Source organism: Primulina huaijiensis, chromosome 8 (genome assembly GCF_012295235.1).
Source record: "Primulina huaijiensis isolate GDHJ02 chromosome 8, ASM1229523v2, whole genome shotgun sequence".
NCBI classification, from domain to species: domain Eukaryota; kingdom Viridiplantae; phylum Streptophyta; class Magnoliopsida; order Lamiales; family Gesneriaceae; genus Primulina; species Primulina huaijiensis.
The window spans coordinates 392,399-413,724 of record NC_133313.1 but is presented as its reverse complement, the minus strand read 5'-3'; the positions used below and the strand labels follow the sequence as shown (position 1 = coordinate 413,724).

The window sequence follows — 21,326 nt, the reverse complement described above, 5'->3', positions numbered from 1 at the left end:
ATCAACATGAGACAAATTAATTGACTGAAAAAGTTATTATACCATTTTAAGAGGACTTGTTGAACTTGTATAAAAATAGAAAATAAGTTTACATATTTAGAAATAATAATAAATTTTGAAGTTCAAAAATTGTTTCCAATTTCAAGAAAGTCATTTCCCGCCTTTGGTTTGCCTAACTCAGCCGAATTCAGCGTGAATACCTACAGACGTTTTTGCAAATTCAGCTTCCCAATTTTATTTTTTAATCTTCTGGCCATACACTCTGTAAACAACTTATCGTTTAAGTTACTCAAAGCTGTTCACTTGATTTGCCATGGCTGGAGAAAGCGAAGGGCCGGCGATCGGAATCGATTTGGGCACCACTTATTCATGCGTGGCTGTGTGGAGGAACGATCGAGTGGAGATTATACCCAACGATCAGGGCAACCGGGTTACGCCTTCTTATGTAGCGTTCAATGAAACCGAACGTCTCATAGGCGATGCTGCCAAGAATGTCGTCGCCTTTAACCCCATTAACACTGTTTTTGGTGAGGCATCAAGATTCCCACTTTCTTTATTCATTAACCTTATGAATTGGTGCTGTATTTGTGGGTTTCATCTAATATATGGCACTTCTATCTGTTTTGGGAAATATCATAAGGATGCATTTGGATTCTGATTTTGTTATCTGTATTTTTCTTTCTCCTCCACTAAAACTCGATCGGCAGAATTTATAATATGTGTCAAATTTGGTTGCTACCAAAGTTGGGCGCTTTCTTTTCTGTAGAAAACTCTCGAGTTTTGAGTTCAGCATGAGCGGATGTGATTTTGAAAGGCTTTTGGTGTGAAATATGTGATTCTGTAACAATTATTTGGAGTCTTGGACCTTTATCTAAATCTTGGCATTATGTGGTTTATAAGCTACCATAATCGTTAAGATATGCTTGGATAATCCCTCTGCTTGTATTCATGCGTATACAAATGATAATGTACAATTTGGAAACCGTGGGATTTTTCATTGAACAAAAAAATGATGTTTAAGATAGTCTTATTCATATGGTCCGTAAATATATAATGCTTCTACAATATAATTTACTCGGCAGATGCAAAGAGATTGATTGGTAGGAGATTCCGCGAGCCTTTGGTCCAGAAAGATTTGATGCTTTGGCCATTCAAGGTCATTTCAGGTAGCCATGATAAGCCCATGATTGTGGTAACCTACAAAGGTGAAGAGAAACAATTTGCTGCCGAAGAGATATCTTCAATGGTACTCACCAAGATGAAGGAGATTGCAGAAGCTTATCTTGAATCTACAGTAAAAAATGCAGTTATTACAGTACCTGCCTATTTCAATGATTCCCAACGGCGAGCGACTAGAGATGCAGGAATTATTTCTGGGTTCAATGTATTGCGTGTCATTGTCGAACCAACTGCTGCAGCCATTGCTTATAGTCTCAACCAAAAGATTAGTGGTGAAAAGAATGTGCTTATCTTTGACCTTGGTGGTGGCACTTTTGATGTTTCTCTTCTCACAATGGTGAAGAGTACCATCAAGGTTAAGTCAACTGCGGGTGACACCCACCTTGGAGGAGAGGATTTTGACTACATAATGATTAAGTATTTTGTTGAAGAATTCAAGAGAAAGAACAAAAAGGATATAAGAGACAACCCACGAGCATTAAGAAGGTTGAGAACAGCTTGTGAGAGGGCAAAGAGGAATCTGTCTTTTATGGCACACACAACTATTGGACTTGATTGTGTTGGTCCCACGTACGGAATTTGAGATAATAAACCCGAAAATAAAGAATAAATTGGACACCGAGATTTACGTGGAAAACCTCTAAAAATTATTAGGGTAAAAACCACGAGCAAGATGAAAAGAATTCCACTATAATATTTTGTGGTGTACAACTCACTCACTGTGTTTCCAAAGAGAACACACACTCTCTTAATACAGGAGAACAAACACCTCACAAATATTATAAAACTAAGCACTCAAAAGAGAAAAATCGAAGAAGGGATGATTTCAGAATGAAGGGGTGAGCTCTATTTATAGAACTTCCTGTCAGTGTGAAAACGCGTATAAAAACGCGTTTTCTCTTCTATTTGGAATTTCCACGAAGCTTCCGCCAACCACTTTCTTTGACTGGCCCTACCTTTTTTTGAAAAGTACTCTTGCCGACAGATTGTTTGTACAACGGAATCGATTTTGAATCCAAAATATCACGGGCCAAATTTGAGGAACTCAACATGGCCTTGTTTGAGGAATGCATTGGCCACGTGGAGAAGTGTTTGAATGATGCCAAGATGGACAAGAAAAGTATCCATGATGTTGTGCTTGTTGGTGGATCCACTAGAATTCCAAAAGTACAACAATTACTTCAAAATTTCTTTGATGGTAAGGAATTATGCAAAAGCATTCACCCTGATGAGGCCGTAGCTTATGGTGCAGCGGTTCAGGCAGCTGTTTTGACTGGACACGGTAATTATGAGATTAAAGACCTGAAACTGTGGGATGTTACGCCTCTATCTCTTGGGTTGTGCCTTGTACATGATAAAATGCTCGTAGTTGTTCCAAGAAACACCACTGTTCCTACTAAAAAGAAAACACAAGTGACTACTCACTACGATGACCAAACTAATGGAAATTTAGAAGTGTACGAGGGTGAAAGGCCTAGAACAAGTGACAATATTCTATTGGGTTCATTTGTTTTGTCTGGCATTCCTCCTGCACCGAGGGGCATCCCAAAAATAAAGGTATGCTTTGATATTGATGCTGACGGTATCTTAACTCTCGAGATAAAAAAACTGGTAAGAAAAATAGCATCACAATCAGCAATGTCAAAGGCATGCTGTCCGAGGATGAGATTGACAGATTGTTGGAGGAAGCCGAGAGAATGAAGTTAGATGATGAGGAACATAAAAAGAAATTCGAGGAGCAGAATTCTCTGGAAAATTATGTCTACGGCACCAGAGCTATGATCAGAAAATATCCTTCCAAATTACTAAATCCTGACGCCAAAAAACTAGAAGGCCTGATCAAGTTTGCTATAAAGTGGTTGGATGAACACACAGATGAAGAAGCGTGTCTGTATGAAAATACAAGAAAGGAGTTGGAGAGCATTTGGGATCCTATTATTAAAAAAATCATAGATCAAGATTGATTGCTTTTGGAGGGAGATTCATTTGGCGTTTCTTTGTTTTTGAAATATTATGCATAATTTATTGAGACTTAGCATGTGGGGATTATTGATTTTCAAGATATTAATCGACAAGTCAATATCATAAATTATTAAACTTAGGTGTTTCCTTGGTTAGTATTACGAAAATTTCATAGTAAATTAGAAATTTGTTATTTTAATTAATTATTTACTTAAATGAGACATTTAAGATTTAATGTGGACAAGTTCACATATTTTTAAAGGTTTGTTATGTAAAAATAAATATTAATTAAGATTTCGTAGGATTATTTAACTTACACAAAAATTCTTATGAGATTGCTTTATATATCAACAAATTTCTAATCGGATCCGATTTATGAAAAAACGTTATTCTTTATGTCATACATATTAATTTTCTTTGTAAGATCATATATTACTTTATTTTTAACATAATAAGACTCGCTACTAACATAATAAGATCACCAGACCGTATCAGAGAAGACTCACTACTTAATATAATAAGACAACACTACTTTATTTTTAATATGCTTCTATTAATTAAGTCTTGTAAAATGTATAATCATTTTTTTTTGAATGAATTAAATATAAATAAAATTAAAAATTTGTTTGTAACATTTGTTTTTCCAATGATTTTCTTAATCTATGTGAAAAACATATATGATCTTTAGTAGATCTATGATCAGACGGTCTTACATATATTTATTCGTAAAATGGGTCAATCATGCATATATTTATAATATAAAATAATATTTTTTTAAGTTAGTCAAATAGAATATTGGTATCACCAAATTGACTCGTGAGATCGTCTCACATGAGTTTTTGTGATTTATCTTTATGACCAAAATTTTCCCAAACTGGCAAACTTTTACCTTATTTCGCTTATTTGATTTGTTTTTCTTTTCTTTCAGTTTTTTTATTTTTTATTATTATATCTACAAGTACTTACCAGTTACCTCATCTAAATTTGGACTGTCTAAACATCAATTAATTAAAATGATATAAGTTATGGAATTGGGAGATTAGTAAATGTTTTACATAAATTGTAAATAATAAAAAAAAACATATGAATTAATCCACAAATGTCATGTTCTTAATAATATAATCCTTATGAGCACTCGATCGCTTGTCAATAATAAGAGCGTATTTAGCTAAGGCTATAAACTATTTTAAATATTTTATATAATACCATGGAAGTTATAATTAAGACATCTGCAAATATTTAGTTAACATTTCTACAAACGATCTTATATTATTCATAAATAAACTCTTGAAAAGTTTTTAAATAAATAAAGCAAAACTGACTTATTTTTAAGATCATATAACATTGACACAAAATAACTAAAACATGCTCAAATATTATTTGTATGTCCTAAATTATTGTTGGGTAGAACAATTGAAACGTGGTGTTTGACTTATTGTACAGTTTAAAAAATTTAAGTTATATCGTTATTACTAGCTATTATTATTGATAAAGCGATCGTTCTTAACAGATCTGATGCGTGAGTGAGTAGTTTTATTCCTAAAGTCTGGTTTATCTTTCTTTTCTCTCGATTAATAATACTAATTTTTTGGAATTAATATAATATTCATTTGTTGGAATTTTCTTCTTAAAAGTCGTGTGGAGAATGACAAAGAACATTAGGTGTACTTATTTTGTTGAATCAATTGTTTAGTTTAAAACTGTTATTCATCCCACTTTGATTAAATTATATACTATGTTAGAAAAACGATAAAAAAAAATTACAAAGATGACCAAATATACATGACCAACTTTACCACAAAATATTAAGATATTGAACTCTCGATTCAACTTTCCAATTTTTTTACGTTATATTTTTTTGGCTACAAAATAATTTTCTCTGTGGTTATTATTATTTCTTCAACGATTTTTATTTTTTATTGTGATAATTTAATATTTTACCTAATGTGGATGTTCCCCATGCTATCCATCCCATCTCCGTTTCACTGTTTTGTTCAAGCAAACTTCTTTGTTGTTCAGCCTCTAACATATCAAGTCCCCTCTTCATCATGTATTCCATGATAGCTTTAAGCCCTTTGTTCACGATCTCCAATGGAGGGATCACAAGTGGATTCTGGTCCACTTTAAGCTTGGTTAATTTCTGCAGCTGATATATTGACTCGGGCAGGGCACGAATTTGGTTGTTGCTAAGATCAAGTTCTATAAGATTTGTCAGATCACCGATTGTTTCAGGTACTTCGGTTATATCATTGAAATTACTACTGGCATTCAGTGTTTCAAGATTTGTAAGCCTTCCAATAGTGCTTGGTATACCATGAATTGCGTTGAAATGAGCATCCAAATGTCTCAATGATTTCATTTCACAGATGGAGTTTGGAAAGGCTCTTAATTTGTTAAAGGGAACGGATAGCTTCTGAAGATTCACCAATCCGTAACCAATATTTGTAGGCAAAAACATCAAGTTATTGAAGCTCGCATCCAACTCAATTAAAGACCTGTTGAAAAAAAATGGGTAAAAGTAGCCAGACAAGAAAATGTCCAATTTAGTACATCACAAATTTTTATCGGTTTCAGCAGCTTACCTGCAACCAGCAATACTTTCCGGGAGCTTTTTTAACTTATTTCCTGACACATCTAAGACTTTAAGATTTATCAACAAGCCTATGGAATCGGGTAATGTTTCAAGAAGGTTGGATGAGACATTGAGCTCCTCCAATTTCTGTAGTCCTGAAATCGAATCAGGAATAACCTGGAACAAAACAAAAATCTCGTCAATGAGAATTTTGGGAGATCTACCTCTTTGTACTAACAAACGGTCAGGGCACGCAAACAGAATCACTATCTTAGCTATGAATACAACCAGGACTAGTCATTTCAGTCACCATTTTCTTCAGAGTATTCTATTATACAGTGCAAGTTTTAAAAGTAGACTCCCTAAGCAAAACCATATCACGCTTGTTCATTGTAGTGATAGTTTACACAATTCAATCAACTAAAATTAATGAAACTTGCATTATAACTCCAAAGCCTAAAGTTCCAGATTGCTAGAAGTGATTATGGCTTTACAGATAATTCATTTTCAAGCATTAAAAAATTGACCATTTCTTTTGGAGATATGAGACAAGCACAGATAGATTTTTTTTTCTGAAAGTCATCTTGAGTTCAATGTATACAAGCAATCGGTCATTACAAGTAACAATACCATACCGAAACGACATCACGAATTTGTATCAGTCATGATGCAATCAACAAAACTATGATTCGAAATTCGAGATTTTCTTAAAAGGTTTTGGGAGGCCAGGTGCCGTGATCACTCCAGGGGTTTACTCACGATTGCATCTCAACTTCCACGTTCTTGTTTCCTTATGTGAAATCAATTTTGAACAACGACTCAGCAATCAGACCAAGTTCTTTTTTAAAAAGAGAAAAAGAAATCCTTGTTTAATCCATCATCTGTAACTCAAGAAAGCTTCAGATCAATCACTACCATACATAATAAGCCAAAAGGTATAATTAATTTCCAATTTCTTGCTCTTGTTTGGGCCAAAATTTAAATCAAACACGATCATAAACATCAAATTCTATGTAGTTTCACTGTCCTTTCTCATTTCTCACTATCTCCAGCAACCAATCAACAGAGCAACAAACTTTTTTCAACCGAAGGGGGTAAAAAATCCTCAAGCTTCACAAACCACCACAGCAAATATACCCACAAAAAAANTTTAATAAATTATTATATTTTCACTTTTATAAATACATTGCATATATGTTTTTTAGATTCACGTTATTGGATCAAGTGTTAGTCATTTTATGAACAAAAAAAAAAAATAGTTGCTCAGCAAGTAAGTCTTTATATAATTGAAATTGTTATATATATACTTTTAAATTTGAAAATACAGTACACAATAGAGCAGATAATTTTATTGCATGACAACAACATAATTCAAATCTTTTAAATTATACAACAACTAAAAATCATATTTCGACTGTTCTCTCAACATATGACAATTATTGCTCTCAACACATATGTTATATATGATAACAAAATTAAAATATATGATAAAATTTGGTAAAGTGATGATTACATAGATTGAATGCTATTTGATATATCCATTTTTTTTAAGAATTTGATATTTCCAATATTATGATAAATACCTCGTCCCTCGATAACAATTTTTATTACGAATTTGTGATTATTGTCGATTAAAATGCAATTTCCCAACTATATAAAAAGATCGTAATCTATCAGGATTAGTTGGGTAAAACCTGGACACCTAGATTATTGAAAAAAAAACAAGTTAATTCCACTTCCAACTTATTGAACGAAAAAAAAACCTAAATCTATGCATATTTTTTTATAAAATAAAAATACTATGAATTTATTTTTTAGAACAAAATTTTCTCATGTTTTTTATGGAAGCTCTCCGTAATTGATTGCGTGGATCTAGATTTGCCTTCTTGTCCTCACTAATTAATCACTACCAAATTTTATGTACTTTGATTAGATATCAAACATTAATTAATTGCTTGTACAAAATTGGTAAGTCGATATTATACCGAGAGTATTTATCCCTCTATTTAAATATCATTAGATCATGCGAGTCCCACACATTTTTATGAAAGTTGACATATATATTAATGATCTAAAGACTAACATTTGAACACATCATAAGAGGAGAAATACGTCAGATGTAGCGTAAAATAATCTTTTACAAGACCGTGCTATTTAAATGGAAATGATAAAGTGAAAACCGACTTACAGATTTGAAAGTTCTAGATAAATTTTTACACGTACGCGTCAATAAATTGAAATACAAATATTTATTGCAAAATTTTAATAAATATGGCACGAGCAATAATATTGTATCTAACTTTTGTAAGATGGGAATTATAAATTATTTTCATAATTATAACAAGCACTAGGTAATAAATTATCATCATTATTATTTTTCTAGGAAAAGTATTATCCACCATCACATATTTTTCTATCTTTTGTCTTTCTTTTTAGATTTTAATTGATCTAACTCAATTCATATTGAAATTTACATTCAAACCCCGTACCAAAATCTAATCCATACTTCATCTTTTCCTTCTTAACGACAAAGAATTCGTTGTGATTAATTTCATACGTGGATCTAGTAAATTCGGGATACATGCAATAGTCTGCAAATCACTTATCAAATAAACCTAAATAAACTCGAGTAGAAAATGATTTTATAAGATTCGAACTTGGAGACCTGTTAAAAGGATCCCTCAAACGAGAATCTTGGAATTTGATGGTTGGACCTCAATCTACAATGCTAATAAATTGGACACCCAAAATTTAGATATGTGACCATCACAAATTTCAAGTTAAAAATAAGGGTATTCACCTATAAATTTCAACATATTTATGTTTATTTTCACATTAAATAAATATTAAGTATTGATAAAAATTTATTCTTAAATATAATTTTAAGACAATTAAAACATCTCGTATATATACTTTTTAACAAATTTCACTAATTAAAACAACACATTTGAACTAAAAATTCCAATTTCTTTTAAAAGATTTCAAAGCTAACTGAAAGGGTCAAATCAAACGGGATAGCATTCAAACCAGTTGACCAGCTCTAATACTCAACCAATGGCTGAAAATACATGCAACCCGAAAAATGCAGACTTTTTGTGACAAAAGAAGATAAAGACTCTTCCTTTCCCCTTCATTTACTACGCCCCAGCCTCCAACCCCACGCGTTAAATGCATACATACAGAACATTTATGTATCTATAATTCTCGTGTCTGTATCTGAAGCAAGTTGTTTAGCTCTATACGAAATGTCAACCCTTTTGGCCTTTCCAGAGATTATTATATCTGTGAATTAAAATATTGTAGCTCTAGCTTCTCGTGATGCCAACCCAGCACACGTAAAAGAATTCAACATTTTTTTTTTCACGGATAGATATCAAATATATTTATAGTGCACTCGTGTTTACACCTTCGAGATTGACCTTTTGGCCTAATTTCGCTTGCGTTTTTTGGGTGTGGTGTGATACAAATGTTGCTAAAGTGAATTTTCAGTCCCTTTTTTCTTTGACCCGTTATTGTTTTTGTGAGGAAAGATTAAAGGGGCAGCTCAAAAAAGGAGTTCTGGGGGTGTTTGATTAATGGGTTCTTGCTGCAGTGTTCGAATAAGGGCTGATAGTCCTCGGAGAGATGGTTAGTAGGTTCTGTTTTTCAAAGCCTGTGTTACCTCAATTTTGTTTTTCTTGATAAATATTGAATCTTTGTCAATTATAGTCTAGTGGTGATTTTGTGTTTGTTTGAGTTTCTTTTGGGGTCAAGTTCAGGTTGGGTCGGAGAAACCAAGAACCTAAACTTGAGGTTGGGACGAATGTTTTTTTGGGGCCAAACTAAAGCTTTTTGTTAAAAGCATTAAATTTGTAGATTTTAATGGTCGGTTTTGGCTTCCAAGTTTCTTTGGAGATGGAGCTCTCCTCTGTGTTTGCATGGTGAAGTTGAAGTATAATAGCATCGTTTCTTTATGATCGTTTCATTTTCCCCCCTGCGTGTACACGTATGTAGCTATGCTTTTCTGACAGATTTGGTCTATTATTTGTGTCAAATTTGCTGTGTATTTTCAACATAATCCGATTTTAGGATTAAATATCATGATAAAGATAATACTCTCATTTTGTGTGCGAGCGCGTGCGTGTGAGCTAATTTTCCTAGATGCAATCTTGAAAAGGAATCCGAAAGTATATGCTAAAATTTCCCTTTCTACTTCACTTTTTTTTAGCTATCAGATCTTGAATTCTATTTATAAATGGCATGTCTTTGCCTCACCAAGATGTTAAAAAACTGAACTTTATTAATCCGGTGGAGTTTTGGGTACTGTTATCACAGGACCAAGTTCAAGGTATGTAGGCATTGATGGGAGAGACACAAGCAGCAGACGTTCGTCTTTCTCTGTTCCTTTGACCCCTCGGAGCGAGAATGAAATCTTGGAATCATCGAAACTGAAGACCTTCAGCTTTAACGACCTCAGAATTGCCACAAGAAACTTCCGGCCTGACAGTGTTTTAGGAGAAGGTGGTTTTGGATGTGTCTTCAAAGGGTGGATCGACGAAAGTACATTTAAAGCTGCGAAGCCCGGGACTGGAATGGTTATCGCCGCAAAGCGATTGAATCAAGAGGGTCTCCAAGGTCACAAGGAATGGTTGGTGAGTATGATGACTTTGCAAGTTTAACGTTTCCATGTTGTGTTGGACAGCTATACTAAGCCAGTAGGCTAAATCATGTTGAAGAACACCACAGTGTTGCCTTGAAATACTGTACAAGGAGTGTGAATAGCGCGTGACTGTTACAACCTATAAAACCTAACATATATCATTGTAGTAAAAGCTTAACTTATACAATTATGGCATGCGTGCTCGGTTGTACAGATAGCGGTGATCATCCGTGTTACAACCAATACAACCGTCAATTGTCGGTCTTACAATTGGTATGTGAGCAAGAATGGCTTGCTTGAGTTACATGAGTTGGAAATTTGAGCAATTGTTGGAATGCGAGTTGTTGAGAGCAACAATTGTTTCTATTGTGAAGTAGCTAACTTATTTAGCACAGCAAATGAAATGCAGCTTTTGGGTTATTACACAATTCAAAATATTTGAGTTGCATCACACCATCAGCTATAACTTTTGATGTATTAATAATCGCTCCATTCTCACTATCAATTGTAGTCGTGTTTCATGCCACCTTTTGCATTCCATACTTTTGTTATGATAAAAGTAAAGTGAATGCTTATGTTTATCCCTATTTGAATACAGACTGAAATCAATTATCTGGGGCAGCTATACCATCCTCATCTAGTGAAATTGATCGGTTATTGTTTAGAGGAGGAGCACAGACTTTTGGTTTACGAGTTTATGCCTCGTGGCAGCTTGGAAAATCATCTTTTCAGGAGTATGTTGACATTTTGTTGATCTCATGTAAACAGTTAGCCATATTATGCAGATAAAGTTTTATTTGTCACGATAACTTATAATCGTTGAATGAATTTCAATAGGGACATCTTACTTCCAGCCTTTATCTTGGAACGTCCGAATGAAGGTGGCACTTGGTGCCGCAAAAGGTCTTGCATATCTTCACAGCCCTGAAGCCAAAGTTATATATCGAGATTTCAAAACCTCAAATATCTTGCTTGATACGGTACATGGATTAACAATTCAGCACTTTATAAAAAAATAAGATTTTCCCGGTTTTATGCTTTTTTGCTTTTGGATGTATAGAACTACAACGCGAAACTTTCTGATTTCGGGTTGGCCAAGGATGGGCCTAAAGATGGTAAAAGCCATGTATCTACAAGAGTGATGGGCACTTATGGCTATGCAGCTCCAGAGTATATGGCCACAGGTAATTACCTTAAATTACCCAAACAAATATAATCATGTAGTCAAGATTATATTGCATAATTTGAATACTCACAAAATATTCAATCCAAGTGCAGAAATATGTGAAACTTAAATGCATTCATTCGGTAGGAAGATCATTTCAAAACGTGGGTCCTTTAGCCGTAAGGCATCTCATTTCTCTTGGAATTTTGATAGATTTGCTTCATTAATACTTCTTGAAATTTACTCGTCATCAATATCCTTGCCTGATCGTTTGGCGTACATTAACATTAAGGCAAGATATGGCTGTTGGCAACGAAATAACAAATCTTGTAGTCCCAAAATCAGGCAATCAATGCAGATGCCTGTTCTAAGAGCAGCCACCAGACGTTGAGGACAAATTTTTTTCATTCTTGAACTTGCTTAGTAATCACTATCATAATCTCTGGATGCCCCATACCCCCTTCCCCCGCCCCTCTTATCGCTTCTGTTTTCTACATTCAGGAACTTGACCTCCCACAAATTCCAATTTTCCAAATTTGAAGAGGTCTGCTCAGAGTTAGAATGATCCATGCGATTGTAAAAATTCAATTCTTTCCACTTTCTTGACTGATGTGTTGTTCCTTTCTTCTTTGAAGGTCATTTAACTGCAAGAAGTGACGTATACAGTTTTGGGGTCGTCCTACTTGAGATGTTAACTGGTCGACGTGTGCTAGACAAGAACCGACCCCATGGAGAACACAATCTTATCGAATGGGCAAAACCTTATCTTGCTAGCAAAAGAAGAGTACTCCAAGTTATGGACGCCCGTATACAAGGTCAATACACACCAAGCGTGGCGTTGAAGGCTACAACTCTTGCTATCAAATGCTTGGCTACAGAACCAAAGTACAGGCCGAAAATGGTCGAAGTAGTACACGTGTTGGAACAACTTCAAGACACCGGAATCGTGAGGAACGAAGAAGTTGAGAAGCAAGGCAGAACGAGTACTAAAGATAGTAGTAGAAAGGCTGCTTCTTATCCGAGGCCTTCGGCCTCGCCCATTGCTTGAATTGGGAAGAAGTGGAGGCAAATTCATCTGTATTTACAAGTTTAAAAGGTTATTAAGAGAAGTGCAAAACGGTGATTTGAATGAAACCCATCATGTTTTTGGGAGTTTTATTTGGTTGCACCATCACTTTGAGATGTGTACTGTACAGTCTGTCATTCTTTGTTGTAATGAATGACACTGGAAATTGTTTCATTAGAAGAATTCTAGAGTACAACTCCTATTCACAGGAGAGCAGCCGGGAAATTCATCAAACTTGTATGGATATGCTTTTGAATTGTATGAAATTGAAAGATATGTTATATGTTGAATAAATTTTCATTACCGGCAACCAGATAAACTTAAATCAATGAATTCGTTGCGCGCAAAAGATGTTGTATTAGTTTATTATATATTTTTGTTTCATGTAACTTTTAACTCAAATTCTAAAAAAATTATCATTATAAATNAGTAAAACCATAAAGCAATTCTTCTTCCAACATTCCACGAGGGTTCTTTTTATTTTATATTTTTTCCGCTTGTTATGCCTTTCTCCTTTTGTTTTTGTGGGTTGCATGAGTTAAGTGGTGTTTTTTTTAAATTTTTGTGTGGTGGGTCGTATCTATTTGATATTTAACTAATATTTATTTGTGAGATTGATCTAGTTATAAAAAAATATTTATAACTTTAATCAAACTATAAAAAATAACTTTTAAAAATTTTAAATAAAAAATATAAAGGAAAAAATATTGAACAATTATTATGAAGAAATTTTTTATTTAATTTTAACCAATGATGGTATGAAAATATTTATTTTATTTTTATGTGTATTTAAATGATTATTTTATTTTTTTAAAAAAGATAAATGTAAAAAATTTGTTATATTTTAGGCGAATCAAGTATACATTCCCGCCTACGGCTGTCAACTCACACACTACCTGCAGTTCTACTTCCAAACTGACCACTAAATCTGCTCAGATCAAGGAAAATGGCCGGCGTATCGGGGCCCCATGCCTCCGCCTTCTCGGCGGCAGAGGTATACTCTGTTTCTCTCACGTTTTTTGCTGAATTTTTTTGTTGTTGATGCATCAATTTTGAATTTTTTTCGGTAATTATACGGTTCCGCAGATGGAATTTCTTGCGGAGGATGAAATGATAGAGATTGTGCCTAATATGAGGATGGAACCACTTAATTTCATCTCTGTATGTATGATTCCATTAGTGAATTCGCATAAAAAAATTTCATTTTTGCTCGTGATCCAGTCTTTACACTTTTTTCCCCTGGCAATTGACAGGGGGATTTTGGTCCTTTTAGACCGCAAATACCAACTGAAGTTCCGCTTTGGCTTGCCGTTTCCTTGAGGAAGAGAGGCAAGTGCACAATTCGGACTCCTGAATGGATGTCTGTAGGTGAGTTGCAGCATCTGATAGTAAACTATTTTTGTGGAATTTGTCTAAATGGCAATTTTACTTCAGCTTTTAATTTTTCTTTACAAACTTGATTGCACCTTTTCCCCCTTCTGTAAATATGTACATTATGCAATCCTCATTTTCTTATGATTTTACTTGCTGCTTAACCATTTGTATGGGATAATAAATATTTCTTTCCGTGTATGCATGGTTGGGAGACTTTCTATTTACTTAGTTCTGTGCAGTCTGCGTGTTTAACATTTCAGGGAAACTAGAAAAACTGAGGCATTAATGCATTAAAAACCAAAATAAGTAGACATTCTGTTCTAATGAGCTTGGAAATTGTGGAGAACACGTATCTCCAGTAAAAGCTATTACGTCAAAACAGTCTAATCAAACCATCAGTATATGACACCGGCGCACCGCAACATATCCCAATCACCTGAGATTGTGGAATTTTGTATTTAAACTACCACTTCTATGTGATGTTAGTTAAAACCTCCTAGAATAAGACAGCAACAAAAGGAACCGGTTTGACTTGGGAGAACAGATCTTTGTGTGGGACAACATGAGCCATGAGAAATATGCGATGACACATGATAGTGGATGCCAAAATATGCAAATGTACCTTTTCAATTTGGAAAGGCATATAAGTTACATTGCATTAGACATCGATGCACTGTTTCCATCTTTTTTGATATTACATTGGAATCAAACATAGCACTGAGGAACTAATGCAAGTTCTAATAATTCCTTTTGCTTTCAAGGCTTCTCAAGGGAACACTGTTAATGTTTTGTGTAAATCTATTATAACTTCGAATTATGATTTAGGTGCAGAAATTTCTTTTCTGTTAATAGGCATTTTGTGTTTAATTGTTCTTTGGTATCTTGATTCACAGTAAAGGTTGTCTTTTCGGGTTTAATTTTTCTAAATATCTGAGGACTAAGGTGAAGTTTCAGGAGTAAATTTAATATTACGTTATCCCTTTTTCATTAGAAAAGTTGACACAAGTGCTGGAAGCAGAGCGAGATTCTGAGAAGTTTCAGCCTTTACCATTTCATTATGTAGAAATATCAAGGCTTCTTTTTGATCAGTAAGTAGATTGTCTTTTGAGCATTTCTAGTATATGTTTATGGCTATTTTTGTCATGTTTTTTTTTCTTGAATACAGTGCTCGGGAAGATATTCCTGACGTGTATATGGTAAGTAAAGTTGACTGGTTGTTCATACCTTCCATTTGTTGGTAATAGTTTCTGTAAACTGGAGTTCAATGTATATGTAGGTTAGGTCTCTTATTGAGGACATTAAGGACGTTCGGTTTCACAAAATTGGGACTGGCTTGGAAATAATTTCGAAGGAACGTACATATGCACTAAGGGTATGAACTGTGTGATATTACTTTTATTACTGCTCAACTGCTTGGAATATGGGGCAATGCAGATTTACTTCTGATATGGAAGTTGATGATGCCTGGGGGGAATTTATTTTTTCAGATAAATTTTGCATTTGAAAATTTTATCATGGTGTATAAATTGTCCTTAGAGAAAACCACTAAAACAACCTTGTGTCAGAAATGAATGTGGTTGATTTTCCACAAGAAATTTAGTTTGTAGCTTTTTTCCTGCATTAGCATTTTCTGTATTTTGAATCATTGATTGTTATATACCACAAGAAGACAATTGTTGCTTTTGCTAGCTGTTCCCTCGTCTATATTTAGCATACTCACTTCATATGGGAACTTTGTTTCTCAATTCAAGCCAATTTCCTTACCTTGTGAAGATTCGGCGAGCCTTTTGCTTAGAGGTGGTAGTTAGGTGGAAACCTCATTTATACATGCAATATGCTTCTTTGTCCTTGCTCTTTTTTTACATGAGATGAATTGTGATTGGAAACATGAATGTCAATTTGCTAATCAATTTTGTGCAGATGGCAAGGGACTGGGGTGTTATATCACATGGAGATATTATGGTTTAATGTAGTTTTATGCTTTCCCTCTGATCCTGACTGTGAACCTTGAAATTTTGCAGCTTAAAAATTTATCTGCTATGGAAGCAAATATAGTTCGCCCATTTGTTACAAAAGCTCTTGAGACTTTTCATAAGCTTAGCAGTTCTGAGATGATACAAGAAACAGACCACATATCCAATAGACAGCCCCAAGCAACCAATCGTGGGCCCAGAGTAAGTTCTCCTCTTGTGCTTTTCGTCTCTCCCAACTCAGAACTTGCAATTTTTCCATTCTACAAAATGAATCATTTTAAATTTTTTATATGGACATTTGTCTTATTTTGGATGAAAATAGACTCAATTAATCACTAAACTGTAAGTTATATTTTGTTGTCAAATTTCTATACTGTAGATCTTTTGCTTCTCTTCATTGTTTTCAAAGTGTAATTCCGTTGCTTGGATTGATGTATTTAAAATGATGGATTCAAATTTACGATTTCAGATTCGTTGAATTGTTTGGATTGTCAAAATTCAAGTGAATTTCAAATCAATTTTATATCAAGATATAAATAATTTCAATATTAATTGCTGTAGATTTCAGATACACTCAAAATTGGTGACATTTGAAATTTATTCCTGAAATCCCAAATCAAATCTATAAATCCATGCGCAACCTTTGGTCACAAACTCATAGGTGCTTTGTTGTGTTTAAATTTTTGTAAGCCATGATATTATTAATTCGAACACCTCGCTTCTTTTAATATTCAGCGGCAACTAAAAGACAGATGATCAGTAGATCTGGAGATGATGTGAAAAATCTTCGCAACCGTGTATGGACCAGCTTCGGCTGAGTTCTTCGTGCTACCAGTAAAGTGCTTCTTTACTTGATTTATTTTCCTGTGAACATTTCAGTGAGAGTACCTAACTGATGACATTTTGATGTTATCATTTCATTTGTACCATGTTCAAGTATATTGTTACACAATCATTTTCAGCTTGCAATTCAAATTTGCATAGAAATTAGATTCTGATGTTTCATTAAAGAAGCAACTTTTGAGTTCTGGTTGTGAGATACGATAATAGTTGACAAAAGTGAGAATGTTGGACAAAAGCTTATTAATTTAAAGATTGGTGCTTGATATATATAATAAGAATCCTTTATAAAGTAATGATGCATCGAACAAACCACTTTATCATTTTGCTTAGTATATTTTTTATACTAACATGAAGTAGGTGCGATGCACGTCGAAACTAATTATATCTAATATGAATTAAAATAAATATATAGAAAGTTAAAAATTTAATCTAAAAAACTTGTATTGTTAGTAAATAATAATAAACAAAACACATATGTAACAATATGGATTGAAACAAAACTCAAAAAATGTTTATTGATTAATACACTATACATTAGAGAAAGTAACAAAAAAAAAAACAATTTAGATGGAGATTAAATGAGATGCAGAATATATAAATAATACAACATGTGTCAATTCAAATTTATAGTTTGACCTCAATTATCTACTATCATTACAACATTTCACTAAATATATATCCTAGAGATAAATAGTAAGTACAATGAAGAAAAAAATTGATGATTTAACACTTGAAAAGTAAAAAGAAAACAACAACCAAACAAGTAAATTAAATGAATTGTTTTATCTTCTTTTTGCACTTATCCATGTGCAATTCTTTGAGAAAAACTGGAGGTCAAAACTATGATCCCAAATACAATTTCAAAAAAATATCAAAATTTTCAATCTTAAGTCCTTAGCAATTTACAAATACTCCAAAGAACAATTGCAATAAGGTGGAGTCTTTGTAAGTTTCAAAGAAATAAAATGGGGAATTAATGGTTATAGATTTTAAATTGTGATTCATATTAGCATTTAATTTGACATTCATGATCATTGATTCATTAACCTAAGAATAAATTTTGTTAGAAAAATAAAGTTAATAAAAAAAATACAATTTCCATATGTGTATTATGATATTCAAATATTAAATATATATCCCTAAAAGTTTCTCGATTTATATAGATTTGGTATTTTTACTACTGTATAACTAAAGTTAATAAAAATAAGTATTAATATATTTAATTTTTCAAGAACAATAGTTATATTATAATGAAATGAAAATATAAATTTAATAGTAACAAATATAAAATAAATAAATAACATAAATTAAATAGTAAACACATACAATACAATGACAAGTTTATAGACGAATGTAAATTTAATATTATCTAAATCATTACAAATCAATTCACTTCACTCACATTGATATTAACAGTAGCAAATAATCAAAAATAAAAAACTTAATGTATATACTCTCCTAAAAAAAATTTAATGCATATATTCTCATAATTAACTTATAATCATTTTATTATAAACCAATTAATTCACATATTGGTTAAATAAATATTTGCACAAAATTATTCTATTTACATTCTTTCAAGTCAAATGTGCACATATTTATATAATTCAATAACAATTCACATCGACCACTATTTGTCTACATTTGAACAATAAAAAAACAAACAATGTTATATAAGATAATCATATTCAACCACACATACCGAAATCTTTTTAGTAACGAAGTCAATTTATTAAAGAAAAATAACAGAAGTGAACAAGCACAAAATATATTTTATTTTTTTGTTCAAATTAATTGTTTATTGAATTTGTTTAGTTAATGTTTGATTATCATTTTGTCAATATAATTGTCATTATATATGTATGGGAATAACTCTACGATTGCAAATAAATTGTCATGACATTATAATTAATTAAGTATTATTTGATAATATATAATTATGGGGAGACTTAAATAAAACAGAATCAATGAGAGAAATTAAAATAATTAATCATTCAATTTATTTTATTTATCATGGGTCTTTCATATATATAATTTTTTTGAAGTTTTTTTTAAATTGAATTACATTATTATTATTTTTAATAATCCATTAAGTTTATTCAAATGATAGTGAAATAGCACAATAAATAACATAATTAATTTAATTTAGAATTTATATTAAAGTCCAAGAAAATTATTAAAATGAACTCAATAAATAACATAATTAATTTAATTAGAATTTAAATTAAAATTCAAGAACATTATTAAAATGAGAAAAATAATTAATATTAATATTAAATAAATTTAATAGTGATTTTTTTTAAAAAAATTAGCTCAAACATTCAAGACCATGAAGATGACTTATTTTGCTATATACAAACTAAAATATAAATACAACTGAACTTTATTTTTTCACGCCCGTTTACAACATTTTTTTTGACACCCGTTTACAATTTGAAAAATTTTCCATCGTCTACACTTTTATAGGTATATAGATAGATAATTATATACACTCAATTTTTTTTGTCCTGTATATATATCAATATGCGATTTTGGTCTATTATTTGCTAAAATTGATTCACAATCCAAGATCTTTCATTTTTTTTTTTTGCCAATTTGGTTATTTGTGTTTGTAATTTTAAGTTTTTTTTATTAGCATTTATATGGCAGTGTCTTACGGGACACTTATTCTATATATACATATAAACATAATGTTAGCTAAACATCAAAGTGATCACCACAAACAAAAAAATGAAACTTCAAAATAACAAATACAAATAATTAAAATGATTACAAATTGTGGAAGAAAAAAAAAAGAAGAAAAATGATCCCTGATGGACGCCATGATCTTGATACGTGGATGCAATGTGTATCAAATAGCAAATGTATACATATATATATATAAACCACGCTACGAGTCAAGAGTAGTACTCGAGAGTAAAACAATACCGGTTTAGTTTACGACTTTAATAATCGAAGACCGAAAAATCACAATTTTGGTTTGTATTTACGTACGACTTTAATAATCGAAGACCAAACACAATTTTTTGGTTTGTATATATATTTGGTTTTTATGATTTTGATTATTTATATTATTCAAATTTTAGTCTTTGTATCTTTCCATTTTGAAAAATTTAGTCTTGTTTTACGAATTTGTTGCTATGACATTCATATATCAGTTTCATGTTCGTCACATTGGAATTACACGAGTGTCACGTCGAAAAGATGACTAAAATTACAGAAAAACAAAGATAACGTACATAAGATCGAACTTTGATAACATAGATGACCAAAATTATAGAAGACAAATATACAAAGGCCAAATTTGTATTTTTTCCTAAAAAGTGATGGGATTTATCTATATCAATAATCCAAAAATATTGTTATATTGGTTTTTTTTTACATATATAAAATCACATTTAATTTGTTTTTATCTCCCTGAGTAAAAATCACTAATTTCATATTAAACAAAATTAATTAAGCTGGTTTTCATGACTCTAAGAAGTGATTTCATGCTATCATAGAGCTTCATTTAATTGCGCGAGGATTCATGCACGGTGTATGTATATTATATGTGATGACCAAAATTGGTTACGTAAACTTTTTCATTTTTGGCAGTAATTAGGAGACAGATATTATATAATAATTATTATAATAATAATTATTATTATTATTATTATTTTTCCCCTAGCTAGTTTGGTGTGTGAACGAAAAAGTATTCTTCCTTATGTATGTATTTTGAGCTCAATGAGTCAGTTGCTTGTGAACCAAGAGATCTGACTTCATCGCTTACGTTGTTTCATTAAATCTTCTTTGTTTTGTGATTTATTTAGACTACCGATCGAGTCAGTAAACTTTGCATGTTCTAGAACATCATACATTAATCCACACACTCCGATCCCCGTGAGCTCTCCACCCTTGACTCATATATTATTATTATTATTATTATTATTANAGAGAAATTAAAATAATTAATCATTCAATTTATTTTATTTATCATGGGTCTTTCATATATATAATTTTTTTGAAGTTTTTTTTAAATTGAATTACATTATTATTATTTTTAATAATCCATTAAGTTTATTCAAATGATAGTGAAATAGCACAATAAATAACATAATTAATTTAATTTAGAATTTATATTAAAGTCCAAGAAAATTATTAAAATGAACTCAATAAATAACATAATTAATTTAATTAGAATTTAAATTAAAATTCAAGAACATTATTAAAATGAGAAAAATAATTAATATTAATATTAAATAAATTTAATAGTGATTTTTTTTAAAAAAATTAGCTCAAACATTCAAGACCATGAAGATGACTTATTTTGCTATATACAAACTAAAATATAAATACAACTGAACTTTATTTTTTCACGCCCGTTTACAACATTTTTTTTGACACCCGTTTACAATTTGAAAAATTTTCCATCGTCTACACTTTTATAGGTATATAGATAGATAATTATATACACTCAATTTTTTTTGTCCTGTATATATATCAATATGCGATTTTGGTCTATTATTTGCTAAAATTGATTCACAATCCAAGATCTTTCATTTTTTTTTTTT

General features: G+C 31.7%; 3 protein-coding genes and 1 pseudogene across 5 annotated transcripts; 3 read left to right on the top strand and 1 right to left on the bottom strand.

Annotated features, from left to right (window-relative positions):
• Positions 1-160: 160 nt before the first annotated feature.
• Positions 161-3,242, top strand: LOC140982473 (heat shock cognate 70 kDa protein-like; annotated as a pseudogene).
• Positions 3,243-4,980: 1,738 nt separating this feature from the next.
• LOC140982884 (uncharacterized) lies at positions 4,981-6,104 on the bottom strand. Its single transcript, XM_073449659.1, has 3 exons — positions 6,095-6,104; positions 5,724-6,006; positions 4,981-5,636 (listed from the first exon to the last, which is right to left on the bottom strand). The coding sequence occupies exons 1-3, from the start codon at positions 6,102-6,104 to the stop codon at positions 5,051-5,053; spliced, it is 879 nt and encodes a 292-aa protein (XP_073305760.1). The 3' UTR covers positions 4,981-5,050.
• Positions 6,105-9,002: 2,898 nt separating this feature from the next.
• LOC140982620 (receptor-like cytoplasmic kinase 176) lies at positions 9,003-12,877 on the top strand. Of its 3 annotated transcripts, XM_073449210.1 has the most exons (7): positions 9,006-9,340; positions 10,028-10,344; positions 10,951-11,086; positions 11,190-11,332; positions 11,413-11,536; positions 12,019-12,061; positions 12,153-12,353. In XM_073449210.1, the coding sequence occupies exons 1-6, from the start codon at positions 9,289-9,291 to the stop codon at positions 12,024-12,026; spliced, it is 780 nt and encodes a 259-aa protein (XP_073305311.1). In that variant the 5' UTR covers positions 9,006-9,288; the 3' UTR covers positions 12,027-12,061; positions 12,153-12,353. The 3 variants fall into 3 exon arrangements, with proteins under 3 accessions (XP_073305309.1, XP_073305311.1, XP_073305310.1); XM_073449208.1 differs by lacking the exon at positions 12,019-12,061 and having other exon boundaries at positions 9,003-9,340; positions 12,153-12,877; XM_073449209.1 differs by lacking the exons at positions 12,019-12,061; positions 12,153-12,353 and adding an exon at positions 11,631-12,009.
• A 563-nt stretch (positions 12,878-13,440) lies between these two features.
• On the top strand, positions 13,441-17,002 carry LOC140982494 (DNA replication complex GINS protein PSF2). The gene is made up of 8 exons (XM_073449029.1): positions 13,441-13,577; positions 13,670-13,744; positions 13,837-13,951; positions 14,949-15,045; positions 15,123-15,153; positions 15,234-15,329; positions 15,979-16,131; positions 16,666-17,002. The coding sequence occupies exons 1-8, from the start codon at positions 13,530-13,532 to the stop codon at positions 16,684-16,686; spliced, it is 636 nt and encodes a 211-aa protein (XP_073305130.1). The 5' UTR covers positions 13,441-13,529; the 3' UTR covers positions 16,687-17,002.
• The last annotated feature ends 4,324 nt before the right edge of the window (positions 17,003-21,326 follow it).

What these genes read in the sequence shown, in the direction of transcription:
- LOC140982884 (XM_073449659.1), bottom strand. An exon ending in GAAAGTATTGCTGGTTGCAG is followed by an intron (nt 5,637 to 5,723) that starts GTAAGCTGCTGA and finishes TTTTTTCAACAG; the next exon opens with GTCTTTAATTGAGTTGGATG.
- LOC140982620 (XM_073449208.1), top strand. Translation starts at nt 9,289, where the DNA reads ATGGGTTCTTGCTGCAGTGTTCGAATAAGGGCTGATAGTCCTCGGAGA. An exon ending in GGAAAATCATCTTTTCAGGA is followed by an intron (nt 11,087 to 11,189) that starts GTATGTTGACAT and finishes GAATTTCAATAG; the next exon opens with GGACATCTTACTTCCAGCCT. An exon ending in CAAATATCTTGCTTGATACG is followed by an intron (nt 11,333 to 11,412) that starts GTACATGGATTA and finishes TTGGATGTATAG; the next exon opens with AACTACAACGCGAAACTTTC.
- LOC140982494 (XM_073449029.1), top strand. Translation starts at nt 13,530, where the DNA reads ATGGCCGGCGTATCGGGGCCCCATGCCTCCGCCTTCTCGGCGGCAGAG. An exon ending in CCGCCTTCTCGGCGGCAGAG is followed by an intron (nt 13,578 to 13,669) that starts GTATACTCTGTT and finishes ACGGTTCCGCAG; the next exon opens with ATGGAATTTCTTGCGGAGGA. An exon ending in TCCTGAATGGATGTCTGTAG is followed by an intron (nt 13,952 to 14,948) that starts GTGAGTTGCAGC and finishes CTTTTTCATTAG; the next exon opens with AAAAGTTGACACAAGTGCTG.